At 39.3% G+C, this 25,083-nt stretch overlaps 1 protein-coding gene across 19 annotated transcripts in view; it reads right to left on the bottom strand.

The window, feature by feature from the left end:
* Positions 1-25,083, bottom strand: part of cac (calcium voltage-gated channel subunit cacophony) — a 400,227-nt gene that overhangs the window by 159,534 nt on the left and 215,610 nt on the right. For all 19 annotated transcript variants that reach the window (XM_072299262.1, XM_072299252.1, XM_072299260.1 and 16 more), the window contains exon 2: positions 17,583-17,753. In XM_072299262.1, coding sequence (XP_072155363.1) covers positions 17,583-17,752 — 170 coding nt within the window. In that variant the 5' untranslated portion in view covers position 17,753. The remainder of the gene's footprint in view (positions 1-17,582; positions 17,754-25,083) is intronic.

The raw sequence follows: 25,083 nt of genomic DNA, 5'->3' as shown, positions 1-25,083 counted from the left end.
ACCCGCTCATGAAAACTCAATGCTATACGTGATTCACATCGCGCGCTGAACGTTATCATGAACGTCTCGGCGATAAAAAAATGTGGCAACCTCATTCTTGACGCTTTGGCTCAGCTATAGCAAATTGCTTATAGTTTTAAAAACACAAGGTGGGACATGAACATTGCTCGGACTGAGAAGCTTGCTGAGACCGTTGTAGTGCACGATTTGATTCACGTAGAGCTTTGAGTTTCTTGTGAGCGGGCAGCTCAATTTCCTCGTAACCATTGTGAAATAAAAACGTTAATCTTCGTTAGGAGTTGGTTTAAGTAATTTTCGTTGTGCGAATCGTGCTCTACGTGAAATTCTGACTGAGAAACACGTATCAGAATGCTTAAATTCGTACCTTGTCTAGTGGTCTATTACGTCTTTTTCCAAGAATTTCAGTGTGGATTGGTTCATTCCACTCATGAGCGTTTGGAGCGTTATAATGCGATTTCTAACGGCACGCGGCAATGAAGGTACGATTATCGATGGAACGATGGGTGTTATGTTCCCGCGGGGCGTGGAAGCGTAACGAACAGTGAGACATAGCGAAAAGCATTTTGATCCCGTCATAGGTAAACGAACCGCCAGTCATTGCAGACAGGCCAGACAACCTCAATCGAAAGCGGGCGGTGTGGAGGGGGGGGGGGAGGCAAACCCGTTGCAGACATAGTCGGAACGTAGCAGCGCAGTGGAGACTTTAAAAATCGGTAACGTTATTTTTCCTCGATTTGAATCCATGTAAATAATCGAACTTGGAAGAGCCAACATGTTTCGAGAGCTATCGATTGTTCTGTATGCTTAAAGCGGACGGAACGCACTGTTGCCAACTTACGGCGGGTCGCCTCTGATACAGCGTTTGCAGTGCTGTCGCTGAAATATTTCAGATTTGAAGTTTATGAAATTCCGGTGGAGCATCACATAAACTTTCACAAAGTTGGGACATGTTCCGAACAAATGAACTTTATTTTAAGGGACTACGAAACTGATCTCCACTTTCTCCATTCAAATTGCAAGCTCGAGTTTCAATTCTGAGTTTCTTTGGTTCCTGGAGGAATCCGTCTTTTTTGTCAAAAGCAGCAGGAAGAGAACGAAAAACAAAATTAAATCAGCGAATCATATCTTGTGACGTAAATCACCACTCTTAATCTGATTTTTTCTTCTGCCTAGAATCTTGTGCCTCAATACTCGTGACCAGGGCCGGATTTACCTATTTGCCACCCATAGGCCGCCTGTATTTTGCCGCTCCCTTCTCATCCGTTTTAAAACATAAATAAGAACCATAAAATGGACATGCCGGAGGGGCAAGGGTGCATGCGACGCGTAAAGTGTACTCGTAAGTGACTCGTGTTAGGTTCATTTTTTGTGAAAGCCCTGTTTGCATCAGCAAAAATTCACGGAACTTTGCGAGAAAGGCAAGTTCCGTAAACCGTTCTCTGTGTGGACATGCCTTGCATTGAAAAGAAATGAACGAGAAAGTCGTGAAAAAACAAATGTAAATGTGGTTAAGCTTCCGCAATGGTATCTTTATGAGAACTTACATCTGAAAAAATTTCTTCCTGCTCCTTATTCTGGAAAATAACTCGATTATCTCTTCAAATTGAAGCTTTAGAGAGGAAAATCCGCCTCTACGCCGCGGGTTTCTCTCCCTCCTCTCAAATTCTATTCGACATTGCTCACTGCGCCGCGCCACTCCAGGTTTTGCCAAATTGAGCCTTTGTTTTGTCTCTTAACTCGAATAATTAAAGCTGCCGCACCTTTTGTGCCACCGAAAGACGACAAAATTAGAAATTAATTTATTTGTACTCTCAGGAAATTAGAGATTTTGCTGCCTTTTCTCGTTTACTTTGTGATTGTTTTTCCGAACCCAATTTTTTTCATACCTTTGCATAAAAAACCGCTTCCGCCATGGCACCCCCTTTCCCCCGTCCTTAAATTCGGCACTGATTTTAACTGATTATCCGATGTATAAAGGAATTTAAATACTTTATGTACAATAGCGTTCAGCTGTGTTTGTGTGTAAGTTAAAGGCCAGCCACGCCCCCCCCCCCCCCGGCTCACCATAGCTATGCTCGTTTTATTTTTATGAAGTCGTTTCATAAAATATTTCACCAAATTTTGAGCGTTTCTTCATTGAATTCGATACGACTGAGCTGGGAAAAACAGTATAAAGGGTGTCTAGTTTTTTTTTCCATTTGGGGAGGTCCTGATGCAATCCTGATTTTTGACTGCTGGATCCTGATTTCATAATTTTTCCAAATCCTGATTTTTGGCGGAGAAACTTTAGCTTCACAAAAATAGCTCGATAAAAAACAATTCGATCGGACGGCCAACTTCTCTCAAATCCTGATTTTACGACCGATTTTTCCTCAAATCCCGATGAAACCGGGATTAAATCCTGATTGACCTCAAATCCTGATAGAATCGGAAAAATCGGAAAAATCCTGATGCTAGAAATCCTGTGTAAGGATTGCATGCAATTTTCCCGCGTTCGAGTCCAGGCTCGTCTGTTTTTGCAGTGAGAGCACTTCGGCATCCCTGCACCGAGGTAAAGGGGCGAAGCCTTACATGAAATAGTTATGAGTTTGCTTGGGTGCATGTGTTGGAGTTTGTGGCGCAAAGCGAAATTTCTGTTGGCTCCGCGCTACTCGCACGCAATTCGTCGTTTTCCAGTCGAAGGGACGTAAATCCCGGCGTAGCGAAATCTCCGCTCGCGATTGATATTTTCACTTGGAAACTACTGCAATTTCCCTCTTCTTCTTCTTTTTCCACATTAAAAACATCACTAACTCGTTCATGAGTTGGTGGCGTTACCAGCAACAATTTGAGTGAACATTTTCGGGTATTTATTTTTTTGTGGAAAGAGTCGAGCGAGTACCTATGAGAATCACAAAATTTTTTTGAAAATATACCAAACAACTTGAGACAAATTTTATCGGAGCCATCCTTCATCAAAAAAAAAACTATTTTTAATCGAAAAGTCCGTATTCATTAAATGAATTCTTAGAAGTTGAACGAACAATGTATGTAAACAATCTGTCATCTTGACCTGTCATATCGCCTGTATTTATTATGTGCACAAATGAATGAATAAAAATTTTTTAATTATTATTATTAAAAATTTTCAAGGGGTTGCTCATAAAATATCGGCCGTTCTGTTAAATTAGAACTGCGACAGAAATATTATTCATACTGAATAAACAAGAATGAAATGGAATGAGAATTGAGACTAAAAAACAAAACAAATATGTGAACAGAGAGACATAGTCTAAATAAATGTTCATCATATACATCGTAACATCAGGAGCTAGTACTGATGGCGTGAAATTTTAAGTATATATCGTCACCCTTCAGTCAAAGTATCACAAGCGCCATGCGCCGTTTCAAAATTTCCGCCACAATTCCATTTTTTTACAGAGAAATTGTTGATTGAATCTGTTTGAAAATTTCACTGAATTCTATCGGCAGCAGGAAGAAAATTCAGTGAAATTTTCGGACAGCTTCGGAGCAATTTCTCTGTAAAAAAATAAAATGGCAGCGGAAATTTTGAAACGCCGAATGGAGCTCGTCACATTTGAGCGGAAAAGGATATATCGATAGAGAATGGGAATTTGATTCCAAGAATGAAGATAAGAAAAATTACGTATTCCTGATACAAATTCGTAAATTTGTATTATTGTAAATAAACAAACAATATCGCGAACTGTTATAATCTCTCCATGTGTAAGATTTCAATTGATTCAGAGCTTTTGTTTTTGCAAAATAAAAAAATAAGTAGGAATCACACGCTTGAAATCATACAGTAGAAACAGTTAATGAAACCATTTGTTTACTCAGATTAGTTCTTTTTACTCATCTGCCTGTGCAAACCTGATCGACCGTGGCTGAGGAAAACTGCCCGCAGACACGGGAAACTTGAAAAAAAGTGGGACGAACTACGCAAATTGCGCTCTAAGGAATAAATTTCAGACTTTTTTGGCGTGCCCAACCTGTTTCTAGTGTGATTTTACCTAATAACAGTATCTGTATTTGGCTGTATCTCTCGCTTGCGACAGATCCAATTCTCAAGTTTCGAGGGACATACTAAACAACTTAACAACCTGCACACATTTTTTAAGCTGCCTACAACTTGATGGATATTTACTTTAATTTTTAAAGCTGAAATAGATAATGTGTCATCTCAAACTACATCCTGCATACAGACAAAGAAATGTCAGTTTTGCAAGATTTCTTAAAATAAAAATTGAAATACAGATTTCAAGTCTCTTGTGTCAGAATCTAGGGAATTTTATTCTTATTTTGGCCATATTTTTGAGAAATTAAAATTAGTCTTTGAAACAATTCCATTCAATAGTCGCACTATTTCAGCAGCACGCAATATAGCATTAAAATTTTTAAGTTTAGACTCTGAATCGATGCATCAGTCAGATTTTATGGAAATTTTACGCCTGGAATTTTGATAAATTGCGTTTTTATAAAAATTGCGAGGAATTGTGGTACAACTTAAAACAACAAGCAGCTCCTCTACTGTGCAGCTTTGGATCTTGAACAGGGGATCTTGCAATAAAAGAAACGTATTGAAACGTCAAATTTTATACAATATTACTAGCTTAGGCTGGTGGATTGGATTCCGAGAGAGAAAAAACTTCCAAAGCCTTTGCATATGCGTCACAAAAACAGTGCAAAAATACAGGAGACAACCGTTGAAAAATCTGCATGACTCGAAACTTTCGGGTGTTGATTCTACAACTCTGCGCTGGAGGCTGCGAGATGAAGATATCCTATCGTTTTGACACCCTATTACGCAACGAGACGAAATCTCAAGAATGACAGAACGGTGCGGTGTTAGAAGGGTTTTGAAACTGAAGAAGTCTAACTTTACTTGGATCAACCTACTGGCAGCTTTCGATCTGAACCCAAGTTGAGCATTGCCCTTTTTCATCGAATGCGATTTTTGAATGTAGAGACCATTTTTGGTCGTATTTATGCTAAAATGAACCATGTGCATAGGGCTTGCCTGCAACGTAGTTCCTTTTAGCATAAATAAGTCTAATAGGAAACTGTCATGAAACGCTCTAAGTTACCAAGTTCGAATTGAAGGAAAAAGAGTTTTCGAGTTTTATTCGTCCACAAGACTCAATATTATTGCCTTTAACGACTATTTTCACATTCAAACATTTTTTTGTTGACTTTTAATTAAGTAGCCTGTAAAGTACTAATGAGAGTGAGAATGGAGTGCGAAAGGAAGAATGTGAAACAATTAAAATAAAAATCTTCATGCTTTAATATCTCTAAAAAGAAGGCGGAGAATGTTAAATTTCTTGTATTTTCGGATAATCATCGCAGGGCCGGATTCACCTACTTGCCGCCCATGGGCCACCTGTATTTTGCCGCCTCCTTCTCATTCGTTTTGAAACTCGATAAAAACCATCAAGTGAACGTGCCAGCGGGGGAGGGGTGCATAAGACGCATTTACTCGTATTGAACACATTTTTTGGGAAAGCCCTATCAACACTCCTAGCAAAGTTCACGGAACTTTGCGCGAAGGTTAAGTTTCGTAAACCTATCTCTGTGTGAACAAGGCCTTCCATTCATAAGAAATGAACGAAAAAATTATGAAAGAACAAATATATATGTAGTTAAATGATTTTAACTTCCACCGCAGCACCGCGCAGACCACACCGTGTTTGGCGCAATGCGTGAAGTATTCCAACAGCCTTGTAGGCGCTATGCGTTTCACGCTGACCGCAATGTGTTTGATGCAGTGCGTGAAGTATTCGTGCAGTCTTGTGGGCGCCAATATGTGTTACATGCCGATCGCCGCGCCGAGGGCTTCTCCTTTTCATCTCAAGTCCTCGTCATCATTTCTCTCTAAGTCGCGCCGTTCCAGGCCAAATTGCGTGTTTGGTTTCTCTCTTAACTCGGCTAATTAAAGGTGCTGTCTCTTGTATCACTGAAAGACGACAAAATTAGAAATTACTATACTGTCAGGATTTTGTCGCCTTCTTTCGCTTGTAATTTTTTTTTCTAAATCCGATTTTGTTTTATACCTACACTTAAAAAAAATTGCAAATTTTTGCCGCCATGGGCCGCGGAGTATATGGCCACCCCTTTAATCCGGTCCTGAATCATCGTATTATCTAGCGTTACCCTGTGAGTTTAATACAATTCGTTTGGTTTTAGTTTTAAACCATGTAGATAGATACAAGGAAACTCTTGTAGTAGTCACGTTATATTTAAATGAAATTCCATCAAAAAACTAACAAACTTTTAATTATTGATTACGCAGTTGAAATCACAATTACTTCCAACTTATTTTTACCCCAGTCCTTTAAACTCGGTCATAGAAGAAAGAGTAACTTTATTAGTTTGAGTCAGACTTTTTGTTCAACACTCACTCAGTTTCGCGCAGAATTTAAATGTATCATGTACGTTTAGAAATCAATTAAAGTTGGAGTATGGTTCAAAATCATTGCATTATCTCGGTATCACAGTCCGCTCCCATGTGACCACGCGAGAAAAGGAGATCTTAGGCCACAAAAATGAAAATTGATTTATTGACACCAAAGCGGAAGGGAGTTTCGCGAACATTCTGAGGCAAGAAACCTCCAGCTATGTTATCAAACCAAAGTTATGGCGGTTTGAAATTCGCAGCCCATACAGTGTAGCTTCGAAAAAAGCTACTTAATATTCAAATCTGTCATGTTCAGTTCAGGGCACTGAATTGCCAGATTGATGTCCTTCTCCGGCAGAAAACTGAACCAAATCGTTGACGACTAATTACTTAGGGTACTAGGGGTGATTTTCTATAGGAGTCCTAAAATAAACTGATTTTTTTGCCTTATTCAAGGATGCTCTATCGAAAATTCACCCTCCATGCGGACTCCGTGCTTGTTTCGCAAACAGTCACATGTCCAGATCGTTCGCGGGGTTTCATCTTTCTTGTCTGCTCTTGGGACCGTTTTTCCGAGCGTGCTTCGGTTTCCCGAACTGGAAAAAAGCCAGCTCTAGGCATCGACTCTCGAACAATGACGCATCGATTTCATTGTCATTAATGCAGATAAACTCGGCAGCGTTGCCGAATTGCAATATTTTCTTCACGACGCAAAGATGTTATATTTCATGTGACTGCAGTCAAAACATACATATATTGCAAACATTCCAGGCAAAAACTCCGATGAATCTCAAACCTCATGGGAGACATGGCTTAGTAGTAGCGTAGCTAAGGGGAACCCAAAAGTCTGGACTTTCCCCATGACTGGATAGATTTTCCCCAAAAATGCCATTTGTCGTGATATTTAGAAATTGTTAACCTTTGATACTTATGAACACTTCCAAGCTACTCCACTGTATGGTGGCTTAAGGTTCACAGCTCAAAACCTGATATTCAATTAAGAGCTGTTTTCAATGCTGATCAGTCAAATTCTCTGTCCAAAAAAAAAAAAAAGAACGGCATTTTCAGAAAACGCCGTTGAAAAAGGTCCGTGGGATTTTGATATCTCAGTAAATTCTGCTCAAAAAAAGAGACCGATGGCTGATTGTTTTGCCTTGGGAAAAATGGTTTGGGAGATCAGTATCTTCTGAGGAACCAATATTTTATTTTTAATCTAGTTATTTATCAAAAAAAGACCTGTTCATGCATTTCTTTTCGAAAATTTTGATGCAAAATTGAATTTTTATGGATGGGAAATACATAGAGTCATCCATCCAATTGAAAGGAATAAATTGAAATTGTAGGAAGAAAAGATTTAAGACATTTCTTTATTGAAATTTGGATAGAATTGCCAAACCCCCTAGAATCGAGCTAACTTTTTGCCTCGATAATTAGCTGATTTCCAAAAAAATCAGTTAATAAAAAATGTTGATTTCTCATGATTTTTCCACGGGCGAAACATTAGGTAACCTATTTAGTATGTAATTGGCAAGGCAAAATGCGCCGGAAACTCGAGATGCAGAGATCTTCCCTCATACTTAATGCAGGTCTGTTTTTGACTCGTGACAGTGTCCGTCCAGCCCGTGGAGATCAAAGGTACGTCTTAACAGTGGAGCGCCTTCATTTTTCTACATGCAACACGCACAGTCACTGTGCACGAATAGTTGCATTCCGGCGTTATAATCAATGATTTGTCGCGCTCCTCGGCGGATGCGCTAATCAAATTCGTTTGAGCAGTATGCTTACGTAAAAAGCAGGGATTTTATTCCTTCATTTTTTTGGTGCTTTCATTTGAAGAACAACAGCGAGACCGCCCTAAAAAATACGAGAGAGTATACAGTAGGAAGAAAAGTTGTTTGAATTGGATTTTCATCAGCAGACAGCGTCGTTTTATGAAGTATGAGGTGGTCAAATAATTAATTAGACGTTTAGAGTGGATACAGTTGATTTTGCTTCTTTTTTTAGGACGTGTGTATAGTGTGTAGTGTATATTTACGCATTTTTCATATTTTGACAAAACATTTATTTATTTTTCTAACGATTAGTTTTTTTTTTTTTTTTTTTTTTTTTTTTTTTTTTTTTTTCCAACGGTCAATTTTACCTACATTGATTTATGGCTTCATTGCAAGATACAAGTTGAAATTCACTGATTCTGGCGAGAATACTGCACATTTATAACTCTCTTGTGAGTTTATTTTGAAATATTTCTACAAGTTTCTATACGCAAAAATGTTATAGAAAAAATGAACCGGAGTGATTTCATTCTTATTGTGTCTGGTAGCCTTTTGTTAGTTGTTGATACGCAACAATTGTAGAACGTAATTCTTAAACAGAGTAATCTTAAAGATCAGCGCTAGTCATTGTTCCAATCCGCATTACAAGGAACGAGAAAAGAAGCACTGTTTATGCAGAAACCTCGCCACTCAACCGAAACAAGCGAGCATCAAGAAAAGAGGTTCATCTAGCTCCTCAGCTGCTTTCCCTTCCGTACTACCGAGAAATATGATTTATGTACTGAAACAGAAACTGTTCCCTTCATGACATGCACCGAATGATCTCCGTTAAATTCTCTGAAGTTAACTTCCAGAAAGGGTCCGAAGAACTTCACAGGCTTTTTCAGAGCTTTATTTAATCCTTGAAATTTTTTAAGCTGCCTACAACTTGATGGATATTTACTATATAATTTTTTAAGCTGAATTAGATGATGTGTCATCTCCTATTAAATCCTGCCTTCCGACAGAGAAATTTCAGTTTTGCAAGTTTTCTTTACATAAAAATTAAAATACAGAATTAAAGTCTCTTGTATCAGAATCTAGGGCAATTTCTTCTTATTTTGGCTATATTTTTGAGAAATTAAGATTCGTCCTTGAAACGATTCCGTTAAATAGTCGCACTATTTCAGCATCACGCAAAATAGCATTAAAATTTTTAAGTTTAGACTCTCCATGTGATGAATCGATACATCAGTCAGATTTTATGGAAATTTTACGCCTGGAATTTTGATAAATTGCGTTTTTATAGAAATTGCGAAGCATTGTGGTACAACTTAAAACAACAAGCAGCTCCTCTACTGTGCAGTTTTGGATCTTGGACAGAGGACCTTGCGATAAAAGGAACGCATTAAAGATTTGAAACGTCAAGTGTCATACAATTTTACGAGCTCAGGCTTTCCAGTAACTGAATATGCAACCGTCCGTCACGAAAAAAATGAAATTGCTGATTTAACAATTTTGCGGTTAAAAAAGGTATCCAATATGCTTCAATGTAGATAAGTGTTCAACATGCTTCAATGTAGATTTTACAATGAAAAAATGCTAATTTAACCACCCATGCGGTTAAATTGGCTTCCCACTATTGTAAAATTTACATTTGGAACATGTCGGACATTTTTTTTTGACGATTCAATCGTTAAATCAGCAATCCATTTTTTCCCGTTCGGTGTACACCTAAAAATGTCAAAATACTTAGTTATTTGATGAAATTCAGAAATACCCATGAAACATCTCACCTAAAAGCTGGCATTCCCCCCAATAAATTTAGATATCCTGTTCTGTGATCCAAAAAGGGGTAAAAAAATGAGTCGCTATTTTCCCCGCGAAAAAATTCAAATTTGTGGGCGATGGGAGCGTATACTTAATTACTTAATGAAATTCAGAAACTCCGATGAAACATTTCACCCAAAGTGTGGAGCATTCAACCCCAATGAATGTAGACGCTTGTTCTCGGATCCAAAAGGGATTGACAAAAACGAGTTACTATCCCCCCCCCCCCCCCGAAAAAATCCAAATTTGGGGGCGATGAGAGCGCAGTTGGAAGGGTTTTTGGACGGAGAGAGGCGTAAGGCGAGCGGTTGAGTCTGCAGATGGGTCAGTCGTCGCCCTCACCGATGTCAAGCCGGGTACGAAATGAGGTCAAAACAACCGAATTAGAATCAATAACCGCCACGTGGCAGGGGTTGCTGCGCTCGAGAGGCCTGCAGAGCCATCTACCGGCCGCAGCCTCAACTAAATCGACATTGGCGCCCTCTCCCGGCGCTCTCATGTCACGAGCAGGTAGCTTTGACCCCGCGACACACAGTTATTATTACTTACACTGCCGGGGCGGTGCGGTGGTGTGAGATCGTCACTAGTTGAGCTTAAAGTACCTTTATAGCGAGAGTATGAGCCTGAGCACTGCTGCCATATTATTCATGGCAGCGGTCAATACCAAATGGTTGAAATCGATTTTTTGTCAGCATTCTACCGGTCGAATTCAAATAAACTGGAGGTCAGGGTGGCATGAAATGTAAGAGAGAAATGAAAGATTGGAAATTTCAGTGAAATATTTCATATTTTTCAGGGGTTAGAGTATGCAACCCGCACTCAAACACAAGAACATATAGGCTCAAAATGACTAAAAATATAATTTTATTTAGGATTGCACCGGTAATGCACTTAAATTGTAAAGTTAGATGGGTAGAATCATAAATGATTATAGTGGACCATTAGAAAAGGTACATACGAAGTTAAACATTCTGATACATGTTGTCTGACAAACATTTTACGTAAAACACAATTTGCGCAACGAAAATTACTGAAACTAACTCCTAACTAAGATATGCAATGTTTCCTGACGCGTGAATTCAAACCTCCCGCTCATGAAAACACAATAGACTACGTGAGTCAAATTGCACACTAAACTTTACCAAGACAATCTCTGCGATGTGACAATCTGGCAACCTCAATCTTGACACTTTGGCTCAGCTATAGCAAATTGTTTACACTTTGAACGATAAAGGGTGAAAAAGGAACAATGCTCTATTGAGAAGCCTGCCAAAACTGTTGTAAGGCGCGATTTGACTCAAGTAGAGAATTTTGTTTCTTTGTGACCGGGCGATTCAAAATTCCCGTAACCAATGTAAAATAAAAACGTTGACTTCTTATTTAGGAGTTGATTTCAGTAATTTTTCCAACGCGAGTTCGAATAATCGCGCCGAACACAGTGCGTCTAGCGTTAAACGCATGTTACCGCCTACAAAACTGTATGAATACTTCTCGCATTGCGCCAAATGCAGTGCAGTCGGGGTTGATTTCAGTAATTTTCGATGCAAGAATTGTATTTTTCGTGACATTTTGGTTAAGAAACACGTATCAGGCCTAAATTCGTACCTTGACTAATGGTCCATTGCAATAAGCTATGCATGGTGTGGCTAATTCATCCAAAATTTATTAACACATTCTTTCATCTTCAAGTGTGAATTAATAAACTGGATTCAAGACTAGCAAGTGGAACTAATGATTCTATCGTTTTCACGATGGTTTCATTGATATGTATTTATTTTAATATACTCTTGATCCATAAAAGTTGTGTACAAGTGGCAAAATTGACGCTATCTCAAAAATGAAAGAACCGCCACGCTTCTTGGATCGGGAACGAGAATGACCAGTTTAAGACTTCGTGAGTTATTCAAAGGATCTTTTATTTTTCTCCATATTATCGATCTCCTAAAGAGTGTTAAGAACACAGCGCACTTAAACTTTGGTGATGATATTTTGTGATCATGATAAGTTCCGATTTGACTCGTGGCATACGAATTCAACTCCACGCCCACTCTCAGGGCTATGTGGGAGTTTTTCATATAGGTACCGAGTTGTCTGTTTTTATCGGGCACGTTTGTAGAATAACGGCGCACAATGGATCGAGTCAATCAGAGAGATCGGACATGACTTTTCTGACAAAAACTGCAGATTTGTATGTTTACTTGGTCAATTTTTAAATTTCAAGGGGTGCTTTTGGCAGAAAATTTCACGAGAAAACCAATGGATCCCTTTTAGAAATGCGATATTTTGTATACACAGAGTTATAACCGTTTTAAGATTCAAAATTTTGTCCGACCTCTCCTATTGCCTTGATCCACTGTTTGGTGCCTCGTGCTTTAAAATATTCGCTGTAATGGAACTGAGGGTTGGATTCCATTGAGTTTTACTTGTACTCAGTAGAATTCGCGTTTTTTTACTCTAATTGATATTTTTGAGCTTCCTGGCATCTTTTCCCCACCAAAATAGCGTTTACCCAGCCCTTTTTTACCACCTTCTAATATTGGTTATCTATTCGAGGGTTGCTTTTTGTTTCGTCCACAGGAAATTTTGCCTTTCGACAAATTTAGTTAACTCTGCTTTCAGGGTCAAGTCTTCATGATTTCTAAGAAATGCATACATGCAAAGGAAATAATAATTCACTCTCAGGTTTCTTTCGAGAGGCAATGCTTCGCCAGTTTCTACGCAAAAAGAGCAAATTATCTGAACGAACGTCTGAAAATGGACCTCGTTTAGCAGAAAAGAACCAAGCTTTATCGGCTGTTGCCACATTTAACTGAGCAATTTAATTTTTTACAATAGAACGCTTACGCAGATTCTTTTGAAGATTTTAAGGAATTTGCACAAAAATCCGCACAACCACTATCATGTAAAAAAGTTGCCTAGTTAAATTTGGCAATATCTGACGAGGTTTGGTTTCTTTCTGCTTACCGCGGTCCAAATTATCGTTAAATTTCCCGCCATGCCGCGAGTGTGTATTAAACATCTCTTATTTTTTTGTGTTTACCGTCCTTTTCCCCGCTGCACTCTTTAATTTAGGTGCAAACGGAAGAGCATGGAGGTAGGCTCATGAAGAGGCCATTAAAAGGAACGGAGCTGTGATAGGGTAGGGGGGAGGGCTGAGAAAGTGAAAAATTTCTCGATTTTGCTGCGGCAAGAAGATGATATGGATGAGGGCTCGAAAATGGGCTTCCGAACAAAAGCAAGGGTGACCTATTTTTCTCGGTGAGTTAATGCCCTCTCGAGCCCGATGTTACCAAGTCGATGATACTTTCATCCGAATTCTGCCGTGCTGAGGAAAAACACCGTATGAACCCTCCGGCGTTGCCAAATTTCCTTTGATAAAACAAAAATCTCCTGGTAAACTTATGAATATTTTCCTTCCAACTTCCTAGATAATTTTGTCCGTAATTTCACCTAAAGTTCCTGAAAATTTCAAGGAAACATATTTATAACTTACCTAAAAAATAAGCATTTTAATGAAGAAAATTTGGCAACTTTCGAATATTCATACGGCGTTCTTCCTTAGCACGGATGAATTGCTTTGCCTCAACGGTATACGTAACGAAAATACAGTTTGAATCCTACTCCGATGCCAGTGTACATGCTTCATCGTTCTCATAGGTCTCTAAAGCAGTTTTAACCAGTGGCGTGGCGTGCTTTGCGATATGTCTATTTTTATGACATTTAAAACTATAGAAAAGGATCGATAAACAGGGTGTTCGCAGCGAACACCTTAATAATCGATTTTTCATCATAGGTTTAAATGGCATACAAATCGATTTATCGCAATTCACGCCACGCCACTGGTTTTAACTAATCTAAAGACTCGACCACGCTGAGGTGATACAGATTGCTAAAATTTACGCTCATAGGCGATTATTTTATGGAGAGAATATAAAAAATCCTGCCCTGAACATCTAAAAAATGGTTGCTTCTAATAATGCTCGTAAAACCACGTATGATATCATCTAAATTGCTTCGCTCCCATTTTAAGTGCTAAAGAAAAACTGTTTAAATCTTCCTTTGATGGTACACTCCATTTTTCACCGTTCTCATTGGTTTCCAAAGAAGTTTTATCTTGGTCGCGATCGGCTGATCATAAAACTGTTATTACTCTGAAATGCGTCCCTCAATACCACCATAAGGAAAAATACCGCATAAGCATTCGAGAGTTGCCAAATTTCTTTCGATAAAATGTTTATATTTGAGAAAAGCTATGGATATTTTCCCTTGCAATTTTCAGGAACTTTAGGTGAAATTGCTAACAAGATTATCTGGAAAATTGGAAGAAAGATATTCACCCATTTTCCCGGCAATTTGTGATTTTCTTAAGGAAATTTGGCAACGCCTGGAGGCTCATACGGCGTTTCTCCGTAGCGCGGCAGAATAGTATACCTATATGTGTGAGTAAGTACGCTTTACGCGAAAGAATTTTATTCATTGTAAGTTTTATCTTGTCTAAAGACCCAACCCTGGTTTGCCATCCTAACAATGCCTCTTAAAAAAGCACTCTCAAAAGGTATTTGAAAATCTGTCAAAAATAATGTTCTATGAGACTCCTTTGGGATGTTACAGTAAAGTTTACACCTGGTAAAATTAACGTAAAAAGTTCATTTAAGAATACGAGCACATACTATTTTTTTAAAAGTTAAAACACCCATTTTCCGGGTTAAATAGCTACAGCAGATTAAATGTATTTAAAAATAATCGAACTCTTGTTTTACTTCAATTTTACCTCTCGTTAATTTTACTTCCAAAAATACTAAAACATTTCTCTATGAACATAAAAGTTTACAGTTCTTTATGAGTAACACTTTTAAAATTTACAATTTTTTCAGAAGTTTTTCCTGATATTTTTTACTACCAGTGGACTATTTTGAAGCAAAATAATTTGCTGAGCTCTACACACATGGGTGATGATTTCTGAGAAAATTTCTAAAGTATCCTCCCTCGCCCCCTCAAAAACGGTTGGTCCGAATGATACTTGAAGGACTAAGTATCACAATAATCATGCAAAGCTCCAACAATTTTGCGCAGAATTAATTTTTGGGTGGAGAACAGGTCATTATTAATCTTCAAATTATTAAACGTAACCATAGAGTAAGAAATGGGGAAAAATAACGATGCTCGACGTAAACCTTCGATACTTCCGAAAAGTGTATACTTATACTCATCTAAAAATTGAATATAAACAGTTTTTCTTTGGAAAGGCTGAATTAAAAACTCCTTTCATAATTTCACATGTTGTAAACTAAAACTCTTTTCGTGAATGGCGTCGCTCTTAATTAAAAAAACTGCTCAAGCAAAATCGTGGTAGTTAGAAAGAGACGCGGCCTGTTGTTAACTGCAGCGTTATTCCTCAGAATTTTCCGAACGAGTGCCGCTCTCTGGTGAAAAATATCAGACGCTCTAACCTTGTTGGTTGAGGGAAAGTCCGATAGAGAGCGGCAGCAGATGCTGCGCGACCCGGAGCTTGTCAGTGAACGGAGAGTGAAGGTTCATCGTTTCATCTCCAGTGTACCCACATAAATACTTTATTACTCCAGCTTTTTAAAATTCCTCTGATGTTATATAAAACGATATTGCTCGCGGTTTGTTCAAGAAACATCACAGAGTTTGCCCCCTTACAAAGTCGAAGCAATTTTACCATCATAAGAGGCGTTCGGTAGAGTATGGCATGGACGCGGATGCTTGAGTCGCGAAGCGCACGGGGTAGGACCGTGAAGCGGTCAGGAGGTCATGATAGTCCCATAGTCATGAATTATTTTTGAATACCTGATACCTGAACGCCCCAGTAACATTATTCTGCGGAAAATTTGCAACTTATAGAAATGGAGTTTCGATATTCCAACCTCATCGCGACGGATTCGTTAGAATCAATGATATTTGAGAAATTCATTGTATTATTATTATACTTTTCCAATTTTGTTCCTATCAATGAAACTGTCATTGATGAGTCGTTACTATGCTTGTCCTTAAGACGGCATACTGAAAAAAACGGCAAAGAAAGGAGAGAAAAGAAAAATAAAGCTTTGTTTTTTTTTAAACTTTTGGGTTATAGGACATTTCGTCAACAATTTTTTGTCCACGCACCTGTTTTTTTCCAGTAATTTACGTCCACGCGTTTTTTCGGCACGGGAGTTTTGGTCCACGTACCAGTTGAGACCCAAAGTGGATTGGCCCACATGTAAATACATTCGACAATTGCTCACGACGTTTTTGGATGAAAATATATAATGTCTTGGAAGAATTAGGGTTTGCATGTTCTTTTGTTTTGTCTGTTTGGTCCAACGGAGAACAATATATAGTTGAGTGTTTTGGTAAAAATGGGGGAGCGTCAATTCCATGAGACAAAATTCACTAAAACTCTCTACACCTCTTTGGTATAACAGGACTTAATTATCTTTCCAGAAATTCCCACCTTGTTATACCTGAACCGGGTATGAACCTCTATATTTGCCTCAGCGAAAGGCTCTTAGATTTTTTTTGTGTACGATAAGTATCTTGATTTATTTTGCGAGGAAAGACCTGTACTGTTAAAAGATGCCTGTCATTCTTAATACGTTCAATTTCGTATAATACTGTGCTAAACCTCTGTTGTGAAATAGTTGCTTCAGGCGCCGCGCCGCCGCACGGCGGGCGGGCGGCCAGCGCGAAACGCGCATTGGCGCCTACAAACCTAAGTGGATACTTCAAGCATTGTGCAATGTGTGAAGTATCCACTTAGGTTTGTAGGCGCCGATGAGCCCCTCCCGCTCCGCTTTGTTAGGCTTTAATATTTAGCGTTTTTTAACTCATGATTTTGTAATGTTAGCACACTCTGCATTGATTATTCTCATTTAAATTGATGGGAAAAAAATATGTATCAATTTATCAAAGGAGAATAATAATATAGGTAATGTGTGTTTTTTAAATATTGGTGGTTCCGTGTCAAATTTAATGATTTCCAAAGCACTTTAATTTTTTCTTTTACATTTTGTGATTTTATTATGCTGCAGCGAGGTGTACGCGCAACGAAACGATCAAAATTTGACGTATTTGACTCTAAAAGATCGATGTACAAATGGGTTAAAACTAAAGATTGCGTGCTTCTTGGAGCTTGCGGCTTCATGTAAAAAGATGATTCAAAAGGAGAAAGTAATAACATTTCATTTAGAAAATGAGCAACCATAACAACACCTCCTTCTCTCTCAATTTCTCATTTCCATATTGTCAATATAATTTTATCGACTAAAATATACCGCTTAGACCAAATCACCGTTGCTTATTTTACGTGTGAGCGTAAACTACTGGACAAAAAAGGTGCGTGGACAAAAAATCGTTGACAAAATGTCCTGAACCTGCAAAATTTGCTCCAACAAAAACTTTGAATTTTTGACAATAGATAGTAGAGCAGTGGTTGAGTTCAAAACCACTCATAACTTAATTTTTTCCAAAGTGTGGGTTGGCTCCTTCCTGCTTAACTCAGTCCATTTAGCATGGAGGATATCCGGTGTTGCCAAATTGCTGGATCCGCCTCCGGGTATGCGGTTTTGATGAGTACTCACATGATATCGCCGAGTTTGATTTTGGTCTGGATGAGGGCGCAGGATTTGTGGTCGGACGTGGTTCCGCCCCTCCGCTGGCGTCGGTAGCCCGGAGGCATCGTGGGTGGCGTAGGCGAGCTGCCCCGGCGTCCGCGCAAACTCATGTGCCTTCCAACCGCGCCACCCAACATTCTGAAACATTCAAACCAGCGAATAATTATCAGCTCATAAGAATAAAGAGCCATACAAAAAGTTTTGAAATTTCTGGAGGCATAGCGACGGTGTCCTTTAGTAATTAAAAACCCCAACGAAGGACATCGTGCACGATATCAGGTCCAAGCAGTTGGTCTGGTATGGACATGTGCGAAGGATGGCAGATGATCGGTTGCCCAAGCAGGTCTTCGATTGGGTTCCTCCCGGAAGGCGACGGCGTGGACGTCCTGTGAAAGGTTGGCGACAAGGGGTGGAGGAGGAGATCAGAAGGTGCCAATTGCCTGATGATCTCTGGGAGGATGGGGGGCAATGGCGATTGAGCGTCGCAGAGCGCGAGGCGGCGCCATAGAAGCGACTTTATGTATGTATAGCGACGTAAGTCGGCAATCACATAACTCGTTTGCGGTGTCTGAAAATCTCCGCCTCTATGTTATTTCTTTAAAGGAGAACAAATTGACATCATACCTTGAAGTTTTTGCAGAATTTTCTTCGCACCAAGAAGAAAAATCACGGTAGTTTTAAAGAGTTGCCGTTGAGTAGTTTCCCGTTTAAAAAATAAAGTATGACAGGAAGTCTGCGACGTCGCAAACCGAGTTATGTGATTGCCGACTTACACCGTCGATACGTAGAAATAGGATATCGACGGTGAAACTACCAAACCACGTATCTCGGTTTGCGACGTCGCAGACTTCCTGTCATACTTCATTTTTTAAATGAAAAACTACTCAACATCCAGTCTTGAAAATTTCTGTGATTCCTCTTCGTGCGGAGAAAATTCCGTGAAAATTTCAAAGAATGATATTGATTTGGTCTACTTCAAAAAAATAAAATGTGAGCGTAGATTTTTAAACACCGCAAACGAGATACGTGGTTTGGTAGTTTCACCGTCGATATGCTAGGAGCAACAGAGATGGATTTCTGGAGGAGGTCAGCAGGAATGGAGATGTTGCGTGTGTGAAGAATTTGCGATTTGACGATTGATTCTTATGTAAAAGTTCGCGAGAAACACGATGGTGCCACTGATTTTCTCTGAAATCAATTCCCAAGCTCAAAAAAGGCTCTTAAATTTAGGCCAAAATGGAGGAGACATCGCACGCTATCCTGAGAGTCCACCTCTACATCAAGACAAATTCTTTATGCAAATGAAGGGAGCAAATACATTAGCAGGGTTGCCGTGTTTTCAATTTTAGAGTCCCCAAATATGGTGGCGGCCCTGTCAATATATTTGCACCCTAGCGTTGCATGGAGAGTTTGTCTTGATGTAGAAGTGGACTCTCGGGATAGCGTGGGATATCCCCTCCATTTTGGCCAGGCCCGGACTTAGGGCGTGTGCAGGGCGTGCGGCTAACACGGGAGCCAGCCTTTGGGGGGCGCCACGAAAGAAGAAGAGAGGGAAAAAAGGGGGGAAAAGGAAGAAAGGAAAAGGGGAAAAAAGGAAAAGGAAACAAGGTTGGGCAGTGAAAGCAAGGGAGAAGGGGGGAAATGGAGGGGAAAAGGAGGCAAGAAAAATGAAAAGAGAGTCCGCGAGAAAGGGGGGGGGCATAAAAACCATATACAAAATATAAAGAAATATAAATAAAATGTATATAAAAATTCGAGTTTCCGGTCGAAAAGTACCCCCGAAACACCGAAATTCAGAAAAATACATCGAACAGGAGCCGACATAGCATTTTAGGCTACGTCCGCCATCTTGGATTTGAGAATTTTCAAAAATCTACCAAAACTTCGAGTTTCCCGTCGAAAAGTACCCCTGATCTCGCGGTTCACAAAGCTCTAACGAACAGAAACGGAAGCCAGAACCGGGGCTCATTTTAGGCCACATCCAACATTTTTGAGTTGAGAATTTTAAAAAATTGACTAAAAATTCGAGTTTTCCGTTTAAAAATACCGTGTGATATCGCGTTTCACAAGACTCGAACAAACAGAAACCGAGATACCATTTTAGCCCACGTCCGCCATCTTGAATTTGATAATTTTAAAAAAAGGACTAAAAATTCGAGTTTCCCGTCGAAAAATACCTCCTGACACCGAATTTCAGAAAAATCCATCGAACAGAAGCCGAGATAGCATTTTAAGCCATTTCGAATTTTCGAATTTTGAATTTTTTGAATTTTGACAGATTTTGATTTAAAACGCGTGATCCCCAAAATCGAAGCTCAGATTCGGATTCCTCGTAAAAAATCGATGCGATTTCATGTATCATACACTGACACCGAAGTTCAGGAAAACCCATCGAACAGTAGCCGAGATGGCATTTTAAGCCACATCAGTTATTTCAGATTTTCGAATTTGGAAAATTTGACTTAAAACGCGTGTTATCCAAAATCGAAGTTCAGATTCGGATTCCTCGTTAAAAATTGATACAATTTCATGTATCATACCCGAGCATAGCGTGAAGGAAAGAGACGTAACGTAGACATACTGATTCGAGCATATGAATCAAACGTGGCAACATGGGTAGTGCTCAGTGGGTCAGCGGAGGAGGAAGAATAAGAATTTATCGTGAGAAATTCCTCGCGACGAAACTGAACGCAAGCGCCGGCCGGCGCCTCCCCGTTGGGTTTCACTCGGGCGACCCGCGCGGCGGCGTACTTCAAACGGGTAGTATGACAGAATCTATACGCGTCGTTAAACCTTTTTCCTTCACGCTATTTTAACATATGATACATGAAACCTCATCAATTTTTCACGAGGAATCCGAATCTGAGCTTAGATTTTGGATATTACGCGTTTTAGTCTATTTAAAATCGTAGAAGAAATTACAGAATTGTTCTTAAAAATTGATCACACATTAGTGTTTTTTTGGCGCGTATACGTAGTATACCGCCTTTGCGATCGTTTCGACCCCCCCCCCCCTCGATACAATAACCGAGTCCCCTAGTTCCTTACCGAAAAGTGACTACCGCGAACTTCTGAGATTTTCCAAAGCGTGTAAAAAGTTTATTTATCCGTCAATAATTATGATTTAAAGTTGTTTCTCATTCTGGGGCTCGCTAGTTTATGTGCAGTGAATACCAAGAGTCTACGTTACTTGGTTTTTTTAAAAAAAGCCTAAGAGTACGACGCGCTGATTTAAAATATGCATATATAAGCGGAAGCAAGCGAACTGATTCGAGGATGGCTGACCAGTTCGGCACTCCTTGAATGAGAATTTCACTCACTCCGTTTTGTTCACAACGTTGCTTTGACATATCTCCACAACACTGTTATCCTTTTCAAAAGTTGGTACTCCTTGCTCTGATAGCCGGGGCCACCAGGATAGTGGTAAGTGCAATCTGTGATGAGCCTCGAGACTCATTAGACCATTTGCTAAACGTGGCTCATACAGGAGTCCACTAAGCCCTCTCGTCCCCACGCTCCTGATCACTGCGTCGGCGTCACGAAGAACAATGGGCCTTGGGTCCCAACGCGGCCGATACCCGTACCCCAATTACTCACGCTTCATTAACCATTTCACCGTCACGCTAGGATTCATCCAATTTTCAAAAAAAATTGTTTCGCATGTATTTAGCAATTTTTTCCTTACTCTCCGTTAAAACACAAATAAAAAGAGACCTCATTCATAAAAATCGGCCGAATAGAAGAGAAGTTACAGTAATCGAAATCCGAAGAAATCAACAAAACCTCGACTCCTCGATACGAAAAATAAAATGAAGGGGAAAAAAAGAAAGTATAAATTACAATTAAATATAATTGACCTCAAAATTTGACAAACAATTCATTTATATACCTAACGCTGAAAAAACTGGGAGAAATTACAAAAAATTTGCCTTTTGCAAGGGGCTTCTTTGTAAGAATTTTGACCTGAAGACAACGGTCGAATAACAGCAGTACTCCATACAATACACGGTGTGCCTGAACGAGTTAAACATTTTTCATACGTCCAAATCGAAAAATCTTTATATTTTTAACTACAATGTTTCTTGAATCGTTTAAGCAAAAAAAAAAAAAAAAAAAAAAATTCCGTCGAGATTCTGGAACGCAAAGGCGCTTTAAAAGTATTCTGGGGCTATAATAGCTAAATCACCGGTAGTAAATTCGTTATATTATTAAAAAGAAATTGACTCCATAGTTTAATTCCTTAGTTTCTTGAATACGATTATTTTAAGCACTTAAACATTTATACCACCAATTTTAGCCATGGGGTGATTTCCTGAGAGCCGATAATATCACGAATTTCTCAAAGAACCCCTCAACAGTGGCTTGCTTTTTTGGCAGCCGATTCGGCCATCGAACCGGAGTTTAAATGGAAGCTGATAATAACCCAAAGCTCTGAGAAAAATTTTGAGATGAGTATAAGAACGGTTTGTTGTAAGTAGCGAGGAGAGGCGGGCAAAGCGGCTAAAATCCTATCTAATTTTTACAGTTTTTCTGTTGAATAAATGTTGCCGCGGGCTTCTGACTGTCCACACATAGTTCTGTTCAGCATATCGATACATAAGTATTTACATTTTACATACGTAGAATCTAATTTTCACGTCGGGGAGTTGACATATTTTGATTTTTTCGATTTTATACGGAAAATTGATGGTTTTTCGGGATTGAAATTATTATTGTTTCATGAAAAATAAATGCACCCAAAATGACTATAGCATATTGATTCTTACACATTTGCACTCACAAAATTGGTTGGTAAATTCAACGAGTGGGTGCATCGACCTGGTATATCAAGTTTCTGCAATTTTTTACGGCAAATCAGTAGATTTTCGGGATGTAGATTGCTTACTTTCAATTCATGAATGAATAAAGCAACGACATGGTTGAACTTCTTTGCATGGAAAGACGTTTAAAATAACAAAATCAAGACGTATTTGCAATTGCATTTATATCGAGTCAATTTCTTTTCAATAATATAACGGGATTTTTACTACCGGTGATTTGGGTATTTTAGCCCCAAAATACCTTTAAATCGACTTTATCTTCTAGGAGTTCGACAGAATTTTTCCTTTCTTCGCTTAAATTATTCCGTAGCACTTTTCTTCAAGAATCTGATAAGATTTTGCTTGAGGCAGATCAAAAAACTTAAATTCGATCGAATAGCTTTCTACTTTCACAATACACGGTCTCGTCAAGGTGCGTCTTTGACCTCGCAGTGTTGGATCGTGAATTCTCTTTTTATGCTGTTTGCCTATTTTGAAATCTCTGTAAATGAAAACTAAAGGGGTTGATATGTGCGAGTTAATGACGCGCCTTATCAACACATTGTGTTGGAGTTCACTGCTTGTTTTTTTTTTTTTTTTTTTTTTTTTTTTTTTTTTTTTTTTTTTTACGTCATTAAACCTCTTTCCTTCACGCTATTTTAACATATGATACATGAAATCTCATCAATTTTTCACGAGGAATCCGAATCTGAGCTTAGATTTTGGATATTACGCGTTTTAGTCTATTTAAAATCGTAGAAGAAATTACAGAATTGTTCTTAAAAATTGATCACACATTAGTGTTTTTTTTTTTTTTTTTTTTTTTTTTTTTTTACGTCATTAAACCTCTTTCCTTCACGCTATTCTAACATGTGATGCATAAAATCTCATCAATTTTTCACGAGGAATCCGAATCTGAGCTTAGATTTTGGATATTACGCGTTTTAGTCTATTTAAAATCGTAGGAGAAATTACAGAATTGTCCTTGAAAATTGATCACACATTAGTGATTTTTTACCCCGTTTTTCTTCTACTTTCACGTAATGAAATTAGATCAACAGTTGACTCATCGACTAGTCTAGCCTAACTCCCCAAAATCGGTCTAAAGGGCGAACGATCTTATCAGATAAGATGTGCGGTCCTATAGTTTCCGGGCAATTGCGGTTTGATGGAAGCTGCGATGAGGAGAAACGGAAGATATGCGAAACTCGGGCGGATATTAAGTGAGAAACCAGGTAGGGGAAAGGTTTTTTTTTCCGAAAAGTTAGTGCTCGGGCCAACTTACATGGTCACTGGTGCATTGTATAGCAGGTTGCAGGTTGTGGGAAACTATTTTTTTGCAGCAACAACCAATTGGATTGCATTTTGCAAAAAGGAACTAAGAGCATTTCAATGTTGCTGGGATTGTGCAACTTAGGTGCATTCTTTGCAAAAAGTAAACTTTGCGACGGTAATTTTCGTCTTGAATTCATAGTTTATTGGGAGTAGAGGGGAAACTAGTTTAGATGATCGTTTATGTTTGCAAGGTTAGCGACATTGGAATGCTCTCGTTTGGCCTCAACTTGAGAGCTTTTTTTGAGCTTGGGATTTGATTTCAGAGAAATTTAGTGAGACCATCGTGTTTCTCGCAAACTTTTACATGAGAATCAATAGTCAAATCCTAAATTCTTCACACATGCAACATCTCCATTCTGGGAGAGTTCGGGTCCGTAATGATAGAGTGCGTCGGATAATAGAAGTCGAAAATGACATCGTGTTCGACGTCTTGACCAAATGGACGTATTTCTACCAAACAGACCTATGTGCAGGTGAGAAATATGGGGTGCGCTTGTCGAAGCTGCATAAGAAGCAATGTAAAAGTGGGCGTGATTCCTTTTGAAGAATTGGAAAAGCGGGATATTACATTCTATCAAACAGACCTATGTGCCATCTGAATGCGGGATTCATGAGCCGCGGGCATGGCACTAGAGCGTTGTGAACAGGGCTCATGAGTTAATGCCCCCCGACGAAGATCGCGCCCCCGCTCTGGGGCTCGATCATTTCCGCTGACGTCACTGGCGCTTTATTATTCTCATTCACTCTTACGCAAAGAGAACTAACGCGCACACCCCATATTTCTCACCTCCACGTAGGTCTGTTTGATAGAAATACGTCCAAATAGCTTATCTGGTACGGTCATGTCATAGTAGGATGACGGAAGAGAGGCTGCAAAAAAAGACGCTTGATTGGGTTCCTTCCTGGGAGGAGACGAAGAGGACGCCCGGTGAAAGGGTGGCGACAGGGAGTTTTGGATGAGATGAGGGAGTGCCAACTCCCTGATGTGCTGGTTACACGCTCAAATCCCCATCAATTTCCGATCAAATGGTGACTGGTGCACACCATCTACCATCAAATTTCTGCGGCCTGCAAAAATTTGATGGTAGATGATGGAACTGTGAGCGCTCATCCTTCATCTGATTTCCACACAACCGTGCTTATTTCATGCTTATTTCAATCAACACGCTGTTTCAATACATTTTACTCATCAATCTAGATAACTCTCGACCGCCATCTTGATCATCATTTTGATCGGAATTTGACGGAAATTTGAGCGTGTATCCAGGTCATGATGACTGGTGAAAGGTCCCGAGTTTTGTGGCGGTTAGGCGTCGCAGAGGGCCAGAGAGCGC

This window comes from Bemisia tabaci, chromosome 4, assembly GCF_918797505.1.
Source record: "Bemisia tabaci chromosome 4, PGI_BMITA_v3".
Classification (NCBI taxonomy): domain Eukaryota; kingdom Metazoa; phylum Arthropoda; class Insecta; order Hemiptera; family Aleyrodidae; genus Bemisia; species Bemisia tabaci.
The sequence above is the reverse complement of the archived record's forward strand: the minus strand, read 5'-3'. Positions and strand labels throughout refer to the sequence as shown.